General features: G+C 42.6%; 1 protein-coding gene across 3 annotated transcripts in view; it reads right to left on the reverse strand.

The window, feature by feature from the left end:
• gabbr2 (gamma-aminobutyric acid (GABA) B receptor, 2) overlaps positions 1-16,943 on the reverse strand; it is a 1,055,299-nt gene that overhangs the window by 326,102 nt on the left and 712,254 nt on the right. For all 3 annotated transcript variants that reach the window (XM_072253441.1, XM_072253440.1, XM_072253442.1), the window contains one exon: positions 2,777-2,842. In XM_072253441.1, coding sequence (XP_072109542.1) covers positions 2,777-2,842 — 66 coding nt within the window. The remainder of the gene's footprint in view (positions 1-2,776; positions 2,843-16,943) is intronic.

A 16,943-nucleotide genomic window follows, 5' to 3' on the forward strand; every position in this document is an offset into this window, starting at 1 on the left:
GCAAACTTAAAGCACACAGTATTGCGGGTAAGGTATTGGTGTGGGTGGAGAGTTGGTTAGCAGACAGGAAGCAAAGAGTGGGAATAAACAGGACCTTTTCAGAATGGCAGGCGGTGACTAGTGGGGTACCGCAAGGCTCAGTGCTGGGACCTCAGTTGTTTACAATATATATTAATGACTTGGATGAGGGAATTAAATGCAGCATCTCCAAGTTTGCGGATGACACGAAGCTGGGTGGCAGTGTTAGCTGTGAGGAGGATGCTAAGAGGATGCAGGGTGACTTGGATAGGTTGGGTGAGTGGTCAAATTCATGGCAGATGCAATTTAATGTGGATAAATGTGAAGTTATCCACTTTGGTGGCAAAAATAGGAAAACAGATTATTGTCTGAATGGTGGCCGATTAGGAAAAGGGGAGGTGCAACGAGACCTGGGTGTCATTATACACCAGTCATTGAAAGTGGGCATGCAGGTACAGCAGGCGGTGAAAAAGGCGAATGGTATGCTGGCATTTATAGCGAGAGGATTCGAGTACAGGAGCAGGGAGGTACTACTGCAGTTGTACAAGGCCTTGGTGAGACCACACCTGGAGCATTGTGTGCAGTTTTGGTCCCCTAATCTGAGGAAAGACATCCTTGCCATAGAGGGAGTACAAAGAAGGTTCACCAGATTGATTCCTGGGATGGCAGGACTTTCATATGAAGAAAGACTGGATGAACTGGGCTTGTACTCGTTGGAATTTAGAAGATTGAGGGGGGATCTGATTGAAATGTATAAGATCCTAAAGGGATTGGACAGGCTAGATGCAGGAAGATTGTTCCCGATGTTGGGGAAGTCCAGAACGAGGGGCCACAGTTTGAGGATAGAGGGGAAGCCTTTTAGGACCGAGATTAGGAAAAACTTCTTCACACAGAGAGTGGTGAATCTGTGGAATTCTCTGCCACAGGAAACAGTTGAGGCCAGTTCATTGGCTATATTTAAGAGGGAGTTAGATATGGCCCTTGTGGCTACGGGGGTCAGGGGGTATGGAGGGAAGGCTGGGGCGGGGTTCTGAGTTGGATGATCAGCCATGATCATAATAAATGGCGGTGCAGGCTCGAAGGGCCGAATGGCCCACTCCTGCACCTATTTTCTATGTATGTTTCTATGTATGTATGTACCACAGCAGTATGAGTTTAGAGGACAGATAGAGAACTCTGTATCTTTGTATTGTTCTCATCTAAAAAAATATGATCACACACTTTATTCCTTATTCTCAATTCTAAAGTGCACTCATTTAATTTTTTTCTGCTGATAAATGTATTGAGTGTTTTTTTCTTATTGATAGATGCAGCAAAAATGACAATTTCATTTTACCCTATTGTCAGTTTTTTCATTGAAATTATTTGCAACAAGAATGTTAATGTTTTCAATTGGCCTTGTGCAATCTTTTATTATTCTCTGTTCTGCCACTGTCCTTACCTACAAGACAGGAGCATGATGCAATACTTTTCACTTGCCTGGGTGAGTTCTACTGCAACAATACTCGGAGGCTTAACACCATAAAGAACGAGCTGCCTGCTTCAATAGCACTCCACCCACAAGACTAAACATTCTTTCCATCTATCACTAGTGCGCAGAGGTGTATACCACCTACAGAATTTAACGATAGTTACTTTCATCTGCATTCTTTTGAAAGCTCCTCTGAAACAAATCCTCAACTATGATTACCAAGAAAGACCAGGACAAGAGGCACATGGGGAACATCACCACCATAGGTCATCAAAGGTGCATACCACTCCGACTTGGAAAATGCAGTTTTAAATCATGGAATTCTCTTCATGTGAACATTGCAGATTATCTTCATTATCTGGATTGGAGTTCTTTAGTTATAAAAAGAATACGTATAAAAGGAGCTTGTGAGTCCTGAAGCAATTGAAGCTGAGGGATGACCTGATCAAAGTCAAAGTCCTCTCCCAAGCCTTTGTGGCTCATCAGGCCGGTGCCTACGCCGGTTTCTATGACCTGATAGAGGTATGTAAGATTACAAGAGGCATAAGGACAGTATGTAGGGAATTAGGGGTGTAGAGACGTTGTGGGAAGTTCTTCAGCCACATGTTCAGTGAGAAGTGGAGAAAGCTCAACGGACAATTTGTTCCACTTCTGTTCCCATTGCTTGTTTACTTACCAATCATACCAGAGCATTACCCACACCCCTCCCATCACTATGCCAGTGCCCTCCTAGCTTCAAAATAATGTCAAATGTGCAAAGATATAGAAACATAGAAACATAGAAAATAGGTGCAGGAGTAGGCCATTCGGCCCTTCGAGCCTGCACCGCCATTTATTATGATCATGGCTGATCATCCAACTCAGAACCCCGCCCCAGCCTTCCCCCCATACCCCCTGATCCCCGTAGCCACAAGGGCCATATCTAACTCCCTCAAATTCCATTCCACTTTTGAAATAAATGCAAATTCCATTCCACTTTTGAAATAAAAACCAAAATGAGTTTCCAAAATGTAGCAACAAAAAATAAAACTTTTTCATGCATTTGAATTTCTCAGCCCTTACCTTTGCTACTCACATTTAATTTTTAAGCAATGCATGCTTTCCAAGGGACTCCTTTAAACATTACATATTTATCTTCAAAAGCAAGCAAGATAACAAGTTTATTTTATATATTTGTATACCTATTCTGAATGAGCAGCTATCGACTCAATCTCTGTGTTTCAACATAATCTTTTTACTGGACATAACTTTGATAACCAAATGTTAATATCATCATTTAATACTCACACAGCAAAACACCTTCGCTGCCGTCTTTTCATCAAACTGGCCGAGAATAATTCGCACATCATTATCCTGCAACCAAAGGAAATTGTGTTTAGGAAGTAGATGTACAAAGTAATGCATTTGGCTAGAAGGACGAATTAAGAGTGATGCACGTAGAATATACTACAGAATCAGTTTAGTATAACTGAGCCTTGAAATTTCTTACCCAATGATATTCTGGGAGTACTTGCCACTAAAGAACTGCATGGCCTCAAGGGCAACTAGAGTTGGGCGATAAATTCTGGCCATACCAGCAACGCTCTTATCCCATATACTGAATAAAAGAAAACACTTTTTCTACATCTAAGGAGCCACTCTGGATGATATCACATCAGCCACATATCATACTTCCTTTGAGGTTCAATTTCCTTTGATGTCAAATGTTTTTGATCATGTTGGAATGAAACACAATTACCTACTGCATATTATGACAATGTCATCTATTCTTTAGAAAATTCTCATTATTTGGAATTATTAAAAGTACTGATGGAAAAAGAAATCTCCTCAGGCAGTGGTATACTGCAGATGGAACTGTATCAGTGGCCCATGGAATGGGAACTTTTGATATTCAATTTAATTTCATTGGAGGCCAATAAAATCAAATGAGGCACTGCTTATAACATGGGGCTAATCAAATAGCACCAATTTTGTATCACCATTGAAGATAAATTTCTTTTACAAATTTCCAAAGATATTCCAGTGACTGGTAGTGCTTAGAAACTTGATCCCCAGCACAACTGCCAGGGGTTTAGTTTGAGCAATGTTTTGAATTGACATTTTCCACATCATTTGCTAATATTTATAAACTGGAAGATTACTTTGTATCAACCTCTTTCTTGGCACTTTCTAGTTCATTTTCATATTTCAAACCTATTGCTAGGGATGAGTTTTACGGTGTCACACTACCGTGCCCAGGGTTTAAAAGATTCATTTGCATCTCAGCATCCAGAAGTGAACATAATATTACAATCTGACCAATTTTCTCAAACTTAGCATTTACTTTGGTAATGCTAGTGTTCTACTGAAGCAACCAGAATGTATACTTTTAATAAACAAAACTATAAATTAATAACCGAATAATAGACCAAAACCATAAAATGACTGTGTGGCTAAGCATAGTTCAAATGCCATCCATAAATTTGTAACGACCATTGTTGGCAGAATTTCAGATGGTGACGAGAGGGCATATAGGAGCGAGATATACCAGCTAGTTGAACGGTGTCACAGCAACAGCTCAGAGTCAGCAAGACCAAAGAGCTGATTGTGGACTTCAGAAAGGGTAAGACAAGGGATCACAAACCTCTCCTTGTAAAGGGATTGGAAGTGGAGAGAATGAACAGTTTCAAGTTCCTGGGTGTCAATATTTCTAAGGACCTAACCTGGGTGCAACATATTGATGCAGCTATAAGAAGGCAAGACAGCAGCTATAGTTCATTCAGAGTTTGAGGAGGTTTGCTGTGTCAACTAAAACACTCAAAAACTTCTACAAATGTACTGCGGAGAACATTCTGACTGGCTGTGTCAGCATCTGGTATTGGGGGGAAGGGGCTACTGCACAATACTGAATTAAGTTGCAGAAACATGTAAAATTAGTCAGCTTCATCATAGCCTCTGTAATCTCCAAGACATCTTCAAGGAGTGGTGCCTTACGAAGGTGGTGCCCATTATTAAGGACCCTCACCACCCAGGACATGCTCTGTTACCTTGAATGCACACACTGAACGATTCAGGAACAACTTTTTCCCCTCAGCCATTCGAATTCTAAATGGATATTGAACCCATGAACACTACCTCATTACTTTTTTTATTTCTGCTTTTTTGCACTACTTATTTTTAACTTAACTGTTTAATAGACATAATATACTTACTGTAGTTCAGTATCTTTGCTTTACATTTATTTACCCCCTGGAGCACATCCTCAGCAGATGCGCAAGGGCACTTGGTGAGGGACGGTACAGATGGAGGAATGATCAGGTCCTGAAGACCATCGCTGAAGCCGTCAGCGCAGGAGTTGAGTGGGCAAAGCGGTCCTGACCCTCCAAGCAGACCATTGCCTTTGTCAGAGCTGGGGAGCAGCCAATACCTGCCAAAAGAACATCTGCAGGCATTCTGACCTCTGCAAGGGACTGGCAGCTGTTGGTGGACCTTGAAGGGCAGCTGAAGTTCCCCAACCATATCGCAGCCACCACCCTGCGACCAGACATTGTCCTAGTGTCTGAGTCTACTAAGCAAGTGGTGCTGCTGGAGCTGACAGTCCCATGGGAAGATCGCTTGGAAGAGGCCTTTGAAAGGAAGCTCTCCAAGTACGCAGGACTGGTCAGCAACTGTCAGCAGGATGGATGGAGAGCGAGGTGTCTCCCAGTGGAGGTTGGTTGTAGGGGATTTGCAGCCCATTCCTTAGCCAGAGCCGTCAGCAATTTGGCCATCGAGGGAGAGAGGAAGAGGAGAGCCATCCGCAGTACCACCGATGCGGCAGAGAGGGCCTCATGATGGTTGTGGCTCAAAAGAGGGGAGCCATGGAGTCATAAGTAGCTAGCCATCTGGACACAAGCTGGGGTCTGATCAGCCCCGGCTGGGTCACCTGGAGGAGGTGGTATGATGTTGAAAGACCCGAAACACCCGATGATTCCAGGAACATCACTGAAGATGTGTCCAGAAGCATCAGTAGATGTATGTACACAGCATCATGTATTTCATTGTACTACTGCCGTAAAGTTAACGAATTTCTCAATGTATGCCAGTGATATTAAACCTGATTCTGATTCAGAAATCTATGTTGCCTATTTATTTGCTTACTATTTGAAATTTATTTTCTTATACAACTTCACATTTTATGAAAAAAATCACTGATGCAATACAATATTCTCTAATGACAAAAGTACAGCATATGTTCAGGAACACACATCATTCCCACATGTAAGAACAGGAAAGCATTCCCAAGCATGAAGGCTTGAGATTTTAAAGTGAAGAAGATGTGAGAGGTGTTTGTAAATAAGTACTAACTTCAATCAACATTTTAATGGCAGATAAACGGTTTTGAACATTGTTCATGTCGGCCTGAAGGAGAGATGACTTATATACTGCCATTTATAGAAAACTGGAGTCTCTATTTCTTCTGAGCAAGGAAGAATGGGCAAGAATCTACAAGCAAATGCTCCTGACTGACACACTCCAAGGTGCAGGAGTACAAGTAGAGGTGGCACTGAAGCTCAGTGCAGCCACTTCAAAAGGTTTGGACCAAAGCCTAGGACACAGGACATGGAGGAAGAGGGCTCTGTGTAACAGTTTCTTAAATGTCTCAAGGGCAACTTGTTCCAGGAGGAAACATGGGCATTAATTAATTTCAATATATTAAATGAATGGGACAATGAATGTAGAGAAAGAGATGTACCAAATATATTTCTCATACAAACTTGTATGAATAAGGTGCAGTTTTGAACTAAAAACACCACTTGCTCACAGATTGGTTTTAATGTTACTTCACATTCAGCTTCACGGAGCCATGTGGAATGTCAGGCTTGCTTGGGTTGGCAGACTGAACACTCCCGGCAAAAAAATTACTAGCGGCAACTGAAGTCTTCTGTGTACATTGCTGTATCCGTGCTCTTAGCCACAGCTACTTTCATCTATCCAGGAAATGAATACAAGGCAAACACGAGGAAATCTGCAGATGCTGGAAGTTCAAGCAACACACACAAAATGTTGGTGGAATGCAGCAGGCCAGGCAGCATCTATAAGAAGAAGCACAGTCGATGTTTCGGGCCAAGACCCTTTTTCAGGACGAAAGGTCCCGGCCCGAAACGTCGACTGTGCTTCTTCCTATAGATACTGCCTGGCCTGCTGCGTTCCACCAGCATTGTGAATGTTTACAAGGAATACTTTTACAGAAAGTAACATTTGTCCAACCAAGTGATACATTTCAGTTTGTACTCAAGCAGGTAAACTGTCTTCGGGAATAAATTTGCAATGTACCAAAGCCCTACCTCCAAGAGGACCACAACTTGCTATATGGTTCAGAGGCTTTCGTGCCTCAGTGGCCCAGTGGGCTATGCTGGTTGGAGTCAGGGCTTTATGCTTTGGCTCTCGGCAGGGTCACCCACGCTAAACAGAAAGTCCAGACTAAGAGTGGTCCACTCCAGGGTTCAGGGGTTCAGCTCAGGGCTAACAACCCTGACTGGTCAAATAAAACTGTTACGGAAACAGCAATGCTTCTACATTTGTGCGATGGTATTCCTGAGTCTCCACCCAGGACTTACATGACTGACAGTAGTGAAAATGGAGCTGCTGACATGATGAAGGAAGCCCTGAACATCGCTGGAGACGGGGGACTTTCTTTGCTGCCTAGCAGTGTAACAGGCAGTAGGTAGGTAGGTACCAAAGCCAAACTACAGGATACACCGATTTCACAAGATCTAACACAGGTAAACCTCTCTGAGCCACACTACACAATATTCTGGAGATAAATGCAAATGACCAACAGCTTTAATGGCCTGTCTCTCTCCTTCTCCTTCTCTTGATGTCATCTCTAGCTCTCAGCACTAGTCGTGACCAAACTCAAGATTCCTACTTGCACCAAGATGTTGCCCTTTTACACCAGTACCTTTTCTTCCCCCAGTGGTACCAGCCTGTACCTTCTTACCTCTCATGAACTTCAGCCTAGGCACATACCTTAGAAATAGAGACAGCAGGTTTGCATGAAAGAAAACATTCCTTATCAGTATCTAATCTCAAGTATGTGTGTCCATGCACATCTTCAAGCTATTCCATGTTGACACCATTTTGTCTTACAACTTACAAGTTGTGGTACATATTTTAGCATATACTAAGGAAGAACCAAATTTAACTCCTTCCTTACACTACCTCAATATCTATATGCTTCAATAAATTCACCACTAATTCAATATTCTAGAGAACATGCAGTAAATGAATGTGCTTAATCTATCCTTATTAGATAATTACTTTATTTTATAGTCCTTCTTTGCACTGCATACAAGTTCTTGCTTTTAACTGGAGAGTTATACACACTACTCACTGTGATCTTGTCAAAACCCTGATATCTGAAAGAAAACTTCCCTACATCATTTCCTTCCTAATAAAGGCCAACATTTTGAATCACTTGCTGTGCTGAATACTGAATTTTTTTCTGTTGTACGAGGACACCCTCTTTGATCTGACTATCAACACTAGAAAGCTATGCATATTTTAAATAATATTCCTCAGTACTATTCTTCATACTTACTATGTTGAAATCTTACAGGGTAACCAAACCCTGTAATAAAAATGAAATCAAAAGCACCACTTCAAACTATTTCATGCCAGCAAAATGAAACATTCAAATGGCTATTGTTCAGGGTAATCAGCATAATTAACATGTGAACAATGGAGGAATAACATCTTGGAATCTGGTTGAAGGCTGGAGTGGTTTTTGAAGTTCATTTAACAGGAGGATGGATAGAACAGATCAAATAACCTTCCAACATCTTGCCAGCTTGGCACACTCTGCCCCTTGAAGTAGCCATATTTCAGATATTTATCATTGCAGTTACTAATGAGTGCATTATATCAGCAGTTTCTATTATTATTGTTTTGAAATATTCACCTTCTTGCTATGAAATGCTCCTTGGAAACGGGTCTCTGCAATCACAATAAGATAGATTGCTCCATTCAGAGCAAAACTGTTACGTTATAACAACTTTAACTCTGCTTTGCTTGAACCTTGCCTTCCTTTATAGTCCAAAAAATACATTCATTTTTGTCTGGAATATAGTTAATTCATCCATAATTCTCCTGGGCAGGACATTCCAAAGATTCAGGAGAATTCCTCCTCATCTTGGTCATAATCTTTCAATGTGGCATATTGCCTGCAGCAGCTCTGGACCTGGTATAATCAATAGTTTCTATCTCCGCTGTGTGTCTATGTCTTGTCCTTTGAAGTGAAATTTCAGCTGCAACAGCTGCAAGGCTCCTTTACAAGGGTGCCTAATGAATACATGATCCTTGCTACAGATCTGTAAAAGCCTCAAAGTCACAGTGAAACTTGGTGGTCCTGAGCCAATAATGGATGAAATTGCAAATCAACTGAATTAATACAACACTTGTCAATACAGTCTAAAATTATTTCACTGATTTTTATTTTACAAACTCATTCCTTTTGATGGTTGGATTTGTTTCTTCCATATGCCGTATGTGCTTTGGTATTACAATAATAAGTACTGGGTAAATAAAGTAATATCTAATAGGTCTGAAATGCTGCTTTTCTGGTACCAAAGTCCCAAATGTTCCACATGACCCGATATTCTACGTAGTTTGGAACTACGATCTTGTGGCCATTACAGAGACTTGGAGGTCTCAGGGGCAGGAATGGCTGTTGAGTGTGCCGGGCCGAAGATGTTTTAAAAAGGACAGGGAGGGAGGCAAAAGAAGTGGGGGGGGGGCAGCACTGCTAATCAGGAATATTATCACGGCTGCAGAAAAGGAGGAAGTCATGAGGGATTGTCTACTGAGTCATTGTGGGAAGAAATCAGAAACAGGAAGGGGGTAATAAACTCTACTGGGTGTTTTTTATGGACCCCCCAATAGTAATAGAGACATGAAGGAGCAGATAGGGAGGAAAATTCTGGACGTTGCAATAACAATAGGGTTGTTGTAATGGGTTATTTTAACTTTCCTAATATTGACTGGCATCTCCTTAGAGCAAGGGATTTAGATAGGGTAGAGTTTGTTAAGTGTGTTCAGGAAGGTTTCCTGATGCAATATGTAGATAAGCCAATTAGAGGAGAGACTGTACTTGATCTGGCATTGGGAAGTGAATCTGCTCAGTTGTCAGATCTCTCAGTGGGAGAGCAATTTGGAGGCAGTGATCACAACTTTATTTTCTTTACCATAGTACTGGAGAGGAACAGGATCAGAGAATTTGGGAAGAGATCTAATTGGGGTAGCGGGAAATATGATGCTAATAGGCAGGAACTTGGGAACATAAATTTGGAGCAGATGTTCCCAGGGAATGCATAAACACAAAATAATCTGCAGATACTAGGGTCAAAGCAACACTCACAACACATGGAAAAGACCGGTCGACGTTTCGGGCCGGAACCCTTCGTCAGGACTGTAGGGGGAAGGGGCAGAGGCCCTATAAAGAAGGTGGGGGGAGAGTGGGAAGGAGAAGGCTGAAAAACCAGTAAGGGGAGAGATAAAGGGGTGGGGGAAGGAAGGCAGGGAGGTGATAGGCAGGAAAGGTGAAGAAAGAATAGGGGAAAACACAATGGGTAGCAGAAGGAGGAGGAACCATGAGGGAGGTGATAGGCAGCTGGAGGAGGGGGCAGAGTGACATAGGGATAGGGGAAGGGAGGGGGAGGGAATTAACAGAAGTTGGAGAATTCTATGTTCATACCAAGGGACTGGAGACTACCTAGACGGTGTATGAGGTGTTGCTCCTCCAACCTGAGTTTAGCCTCATCATGGCAGTAGAGGAGGCCGTGTATGGACATATCTGAACGGGAGTGGGAAGAAGAGTTGAACTGGGTGGCTAATGGGAGATCCTGTCTGTTTTGGCGGACGGAGCAGAGGTGCTCGATGAAGCAGTCCCCCAATCTGCGTCGGGTTTCACCGATGTAGAGGAGGCTGCACCGGGAGCACCGAATGCAATAGATGACCCCAACAGACTCACAAGTGAAGTGTTGCCTCACTTGGAATGACTGTTTGGGGCCCTGAATGGTGGCAAGAGAGGAGGTGTAGGGACAGGTGTAGCACTTGCGCTTACAGGGATAAGTGCCATGTGGGAGATCCATGGGGAGGGACGTGTGCACCAGGGAGTCACGGAGGGACCGATCCCTGCGGAAAGCGGGGAGGGGTGGAGAGGGAAAGATGTGCTTAGTGGTGGGGTCCTGTTGAAGGCGGCGGAAGTTGCGGAGGATAACGTGCTGGATCCGGAGGCTGGTGGGGTGGTAGGTGAGGACAAGGGGAACTCTGTCCCTGTTGTGGTGGCGGGAGGATGGGGTGAGACCTGAAGTGCGGGAACTGAAGGAGATGCAGGTGAGGGCACCATTGGTGATAGCAGGAGGGAAACCACGATCCTTAAAGAAACAGGGCATTTGAGATGTCCTGGAACGGAAAACCTCATCCTTGGAGCAGATGCGGTGGAGACGGAGGAACTGGGAATAGTGAATGGCATTTTTGCATATGGCGGGGTGGGAAGAGGTATAGTCGAGGTAGCTATGAGAGTCAGTGGGCTTGTAGAAGATGTCAGTGGACAGTCTGTCTCTAGAGATGGAGACCGAGAGATCGAGAAGGGGGACTTTCAATTTCATCGACTTTACTTCTAACTTCCACCCAGCCCTCAAATTCACGTCGACCGACCTTTTCCACAGATGCTGCCCAACCTGCTGAGTTCCTCCAGCGTGTTGTGAGTGTTCCCAGGGAATGCATGGCAGAAATGTGGCAAATGTTCATGGCGTTCTGCAGAGGTATGTTCCATTGAGGCAGGGAAAGGATGGTAGGGTAAAAGAACCAAAGTGTACAAAGGATGTAGAAAATCTAGTTAAGAAGTGAAAAAAAGCTTATGAAAGACTCAAGAAACTAGGTACTGTTAGAGCTCGAGGAAATTACAAGAGTGTCAGGAAGGAGCTGAAGAATGAGATTAGGAGAGCTAGAAGGGGCCATGAGAAGGCCTTGGTGAGTAGGATTAAGGAAAGCACCAAGGCATTCTGCAAATATGTGTAGAACAAGAGAATGAGCTGTGTGAGATTCGGATCAATCAGGAACGAGAGTGGAAATATGTGCATGGAGTTGGAGGGCATTATGGAAGTACTTAATGAATACTTTGCTTCAGTATTCACCAGTGAAAAGGACTTTGATAATTCTGGGGATGACTTACAGCAGACTGAAAAGCTTGAGCGTATAGACATTAAGAAAGAGGATGTGCTGGAGCTTTTGAAAGGTATTAAGTTAGATAAGTCGCTGGGACCAGACAAGATATACCCTGGGCTACTGTGAAAAGTGAGGGATGAGGTTACTGAGTCTCTGGCAACGATCTTTGCTTCAGAGGATTGGAAGGTTGCAAATATTGTTCTCCTGTTCAAGACAGGGAGTAGAGATAACCCAGGAAATTATAGACCAGTGAGTCTTACTTCAGTGGTGGGCAAGTTGTTGGAGAAGATCCTGAGAGGCAGGATTTATGTGCATTTGGAGAGACATAACCTGATTAAAAATAGTCAGCATGGCTTTTTCAAGGGCTGGTCATGCCTTACGAACCTGATTGCAGTCTTTGAGGATGTAACAAAACACATTGATGAAGGTAGAGCAGTGGATGTAGTGAATATGAATTTCAGTAAGGCATTTGATAGGGATCCCCATGCAAGGCTCATTCAGAAAGTAATGAGGCATCGGATCCAAGGAGACCTTACTTTGTGGATACAGAACTGGCTTGCCCACAGAAGGCCCAAAGGGTAGCTGTAGATGGTACTTATTCTGCATGAAGTAAGGTGACCAGTGGTGTTTCACAGGGATCTGGATCTGTGCTGGGATGCCTCCTCTTTGCGATTTTTAGAAATGAGCTGAATGAGGAAGTCGAATGGTTGGTTAGTAAGTTTGCTGATGACACAAAGGTTGGAGATGTTGTGGATAGTCTGGAGGGTTGTCAGAGGTTGCAGAGCGACATTGATAGGATGCAGAACTGGACTGAGAAGTGGCAGATGGAGTTCAACCCAATTAAGTATGAAGTGGTTCATTTTGGTAGGTCAAATTTGAAGACAGAATATACTAAGGCTCTTGGGAGTGTGGAGGATCAGCGAGATCTTGAGGTCCATGTCCATTGGACATTCAAAGCTACTGACAGTGATGCTGACAGTTTGACAGTGTTGTAAAGAAGGCGTAGGATGTGTTAGCCTTCAACCGTGGCATTGAGTTCAAGACACATGAGGTAATGTTACAGCTATACAAGACCTTAGTTAGACCCCACTTTGAGTACTGTGCTCAGTTCTGGTCACCTCATTACAGGAAGGATGTGGATACTATAGAGAGTGTGCAGAGGAGATTTACATTGCTGGATTGGAGAGTAAGCCTTATGAGAATAGGTTGAGTGAACTTGGCCTTTTCTCCTTGGAGTGTCGGGGGATGAGAGGTGACCTGATAGAGGTGTATAAGATAATGAGAGGCATTGATTGTGTGGATAGCCAGAGTCCTTTTCCCAGGACTGAAATGGCTAACACAAGGGGGCAAAGTTTTAAGGTGCTTGGAAGTAGGTACTAGGGGGATGTCAGACGTAAGTGTTTCACGCAAAGAGTCGTGGGTGCGTGGAATGCAGTGCCAGTGACGGTGGTGGAGGCGGATATGATAGGGCCTTTTACGAGACTCTAGACAGGTATATGGAGCTAAGAAAAATAGAGGGCTATGCTTAGGGAAATTCTAGGCAGTTTCTACAGTAGGTTACATGTTCAGCACAACACTGTGGGCCGAAAGGCCTGTAATGTGCTGTAGATTTCTATAGAGTAGTGTTTAACTGTAGTAAGAGTTGTTTGGGTGTTTGTGGGTCCTAAATCACATATTGTGGAGAAACTTTCTTTTATTCCAAAGTGTTTGTGCATTGTGAGGCTAAAATACTCTTATTTCATTAGACTATATAGTAACATTTCTTTCTTTAAACTTGCTGATGACAGCTTTGGCTGCATTCCAAGTGTCAAGGTTGTTAATTATCACAGTGGGTAATCACAATGAATCCACAAGGTTGAAACCTATTCAATTACTTTTTGAAAATGCTAATATTAAGGTCTCTCATTGTGTGAACCCTATTTACTAACCTTTACTTGTTTGATATTCCAAGGAATTATTTCCGAAAAGATACCTGTAATATGTTAATAACCAGAAGTAAACATTTCCTTACGGTGACAATAGGAAAATGCAATGACAGTTTCTGGAAGTAGCAACATTATAACACTCATACGTTGCTGTGGTGGTAGAGAATAAAACAGTAGGGGAACAGGTTTGAAGGGATTGCTCTACTGGGATCTGGCAAAGACTAAGTAAGTTGAATGATCTCCTTCCAAGTGATAACAAGCATTTCAAAAATATCTTCATGGAAAGAATAGAGCTGATGCTGCATCACCAATGGACGTCCAGGCAGGAAAGATTGGGAGATGAGTCATTCTGCGTGGTTGATGCAGGAAGGTGTAATGAGTTGCAAAGGAATAAATAATGTTTTCACTGTTTTCATTCCATCCTCTCCAAAAGAAGAATCTCTTTGCTCAGTCTAAAGTTCCCAACACATGGAAAATCATTGAGGTACACATACAATTACAACTTTAACAAATACAGCAGGAAGATTCTATATTTCTCCCACCTTCTCTCTGTCTTAGAGCACAAATGCCATTGCAATTAACTTGATGTAGTAGAAACATTAAGAATTCTAACCCTGAGACTTGCAGGAAGCAGCACAGACATATAGAATGCACAAAACTGAGGTCTCCTTAATAATAACATAAGTGCCGATAATACAAGCTAATTAAAGAGTGTTTTCTTTTCTTCCTCACAAACTTCCTATGCCTCTTTTCCCTCCTGTTAAGAGTCTTCATCCTTAAATACAAGCATTTCTTCCTGCCTCATCTCTGTTGGATGAGTTTGTGCAATGTTGTAACAGCTTTCTGGGCTGTAGGTTTTCTATGTTTCAAAGAGAACCTTGGATGTTGAGGGAAGTGAAGAATTTAATCAAGAAGAAAAAGGAAAAGGAAAAGTATGTGAAGCTTAGGAAGCTAGAATCAAACGGAGCACTTAGGGATTATAAAGAAGCCAGAGAAAAAAACTCAAGAAGTGAATTAGGAAAGCCAGGAGAGGCCATGAAAAGTCCTTGGCAAGTAGGATTAAACAGAATCCCAAGGCACTTTATACATACATCAAAAATAAGAGAATAACTAGGGAGAGGGTGGAACAACTCAAGGATAAATTAGGGAACATTTGCTTGGATGCAAAGGATGTGGGTGAAATCCTTACTGAGTACTTTACATCAGTATTTACCAAGAAGGATGTGGAGGACAGGGAAATCAGTGCCAAGAGTATTAATGTGCTAGGGCATATTGAAGTCAAGGAATAAATAACGTTGGGTCTCTTAAGGTGCTTTAATGTGGCTAAGTCTCCAGTGTTATGTCTAGTAACTCTAAAACAGAATACCAACTGAAAGAAAAAAAAGCCAGGAGATGAGTGTCTGCTTCATTTTTTATTTTATTAAGGTGAACCTTTATGACGTGGTGACATGATGACAAATACCATTCATGTACTTTTACATTTAGCCCATAATGAATTATATAAACAAGGAATGCTTAAACAAACAAGATGTTCGTAATATCAAATGCACAACACTCCTCCCTGCTTAGTTATAAACTCCAACTTAATAAAGATGCACTTATAATACAACTACTGTATAGAATCCACAGCACAGTAAATGTTAAGTTGTCCTATTCAGGCCTAAATATTTAATCGCTGAGGAGAATTTCTTATTCTTGTGGATTAACGCATTTCCTGACAAGAGAAGTCACTGGTCACTTTACTTGGCAGGTTGGACTTGTGGCTGTGAAACCATCTCTGGTTTTGGGGTCTCCTCGGCAGTCGTTGTTGGTGTTGACTCTGCAACTGCAGGAAGTGGTTCTGACAACTCTGGACACCTTTCTTTTCCAAGCTGCTCTTGGCATGTTGCGGACTTGCCGGCATCCCAAAGAGTGCATGGCAAGCTGTTTGATATGCTAATATCTCACAGGCCACTAGACAAATCGTTGCACCAAAGCTTTCTTTTTAAGCATGCCTAGGTGACCAGCATTTGGCTCCTCCAACACTTTAGCTCTCAGCTTGGATGGTACAACAACTCTCAATCTCCACATAAGGCAAACTGAGTTAAGGGGAAGTTCATCCCAGAGCTGGTAAGAATAAGGGAACTGTGGTTTCTGCTGTACATTACAGCCATTTTGGTTGCCATGTGCACGTGAGACAGTGTAGGGTCTTTTCTGGTTTCCCTTTGTATTATCTCCAGCCTAATAGCGAGACTTTCAAATTGCATTAGGGAGAATAGGAATGTGGTCTTCTGCAAATTTTTCAGAAAGTTCCTTTTCCAAGGGTAAATGGGACAACGCATTTCCACGATTAGTCGTCCTCTGGAATTCATTTGTAATTGTGTCCTCCAAGAAACAGCCCATCTTTGCATTCATGCTGCTGTTAGTGGAATACCCTTTTGTGGTTCGAAAACGGACACCAGGGGTTGATGAGCAGTACCGAGGGTAAAGTCTCTCCCATGCAAGTACTGGTTGAAATGTTTTACACCACAATCAAGACTCAAAGCCTTCATGCCAATCTATGCGTAAATTTACTCTGCAGCAGTAAGGGAATGTGATGCAAAGAATATAAGACTATAAGATATAGGAGCAGAAGTAGGCCATTCGGCCCATTGAGTCTGCTCCGCCATTCAATCATGGGCTGATCCAATTCTTCCAGTCATCCCCACTCCCCTGCTTTCACCCCATACCCTTTGATGGCCCGGCTAATCAAGAACCTATCTATCTCTGTCTTAAATACACCCAATGACTTGGCCTTCCCAGCCACTCAAGGCAACAAATTCCACAGATTTACCACCCTCTGACTAAAGAAATTTCTCCGCGTCTCAGTTCTAAAAGGACGTCCTTCAATCCTGAAGTCGTGCCCTCTTGTCCTAGAATCCCCTACCATGGGAAATAACTTTACCATATCTAATCTGTTCAGGCCTTTTAACGTTTGGAAGGTTTCTATGAGATCCCCCCTCAATCTCCTGAACTCCAGGGAATACAGCCCAAGAGCTGCCAGATGTTCCTCATACATAACCTTGGGGTCTACACTTCCATCACTCATAACACGTGATATGACTGCACCTAGACCCCTTCACTGGACAATGTGAATCATAATGTGTAAATACAGTCACCATTTACTTTATCTTTTAGAAAGCCATCTCACGCTGCTTTGCCTGTTCCTTCCTGATCTGTAGTGATGAGTTCAAGGGGTGGACACATTAGCCAGGTTTGGCAGGAACCTGTTATAGTGATTGATTATCCTAAAAAGGACTTCTTGTTCACATTTGTTACTTCATTCTCTGAGCCTATATTCTTCTATTCTTTTCAACATTGTC

This window comes from Mobula birostris, chromosome 3 (genome assembly GCF_030028105.1).
Source record: "Mobula birostris isolate sMobBir1 chromosome 3, sMobBir1.hap1, whole genome shotgun sequence".
NCBI lineage: Eukaryota > Metazoa > Chordata > Chondrichthyes > Myliobatiformes > Myliobatidae > Mobula > Mobula birostris.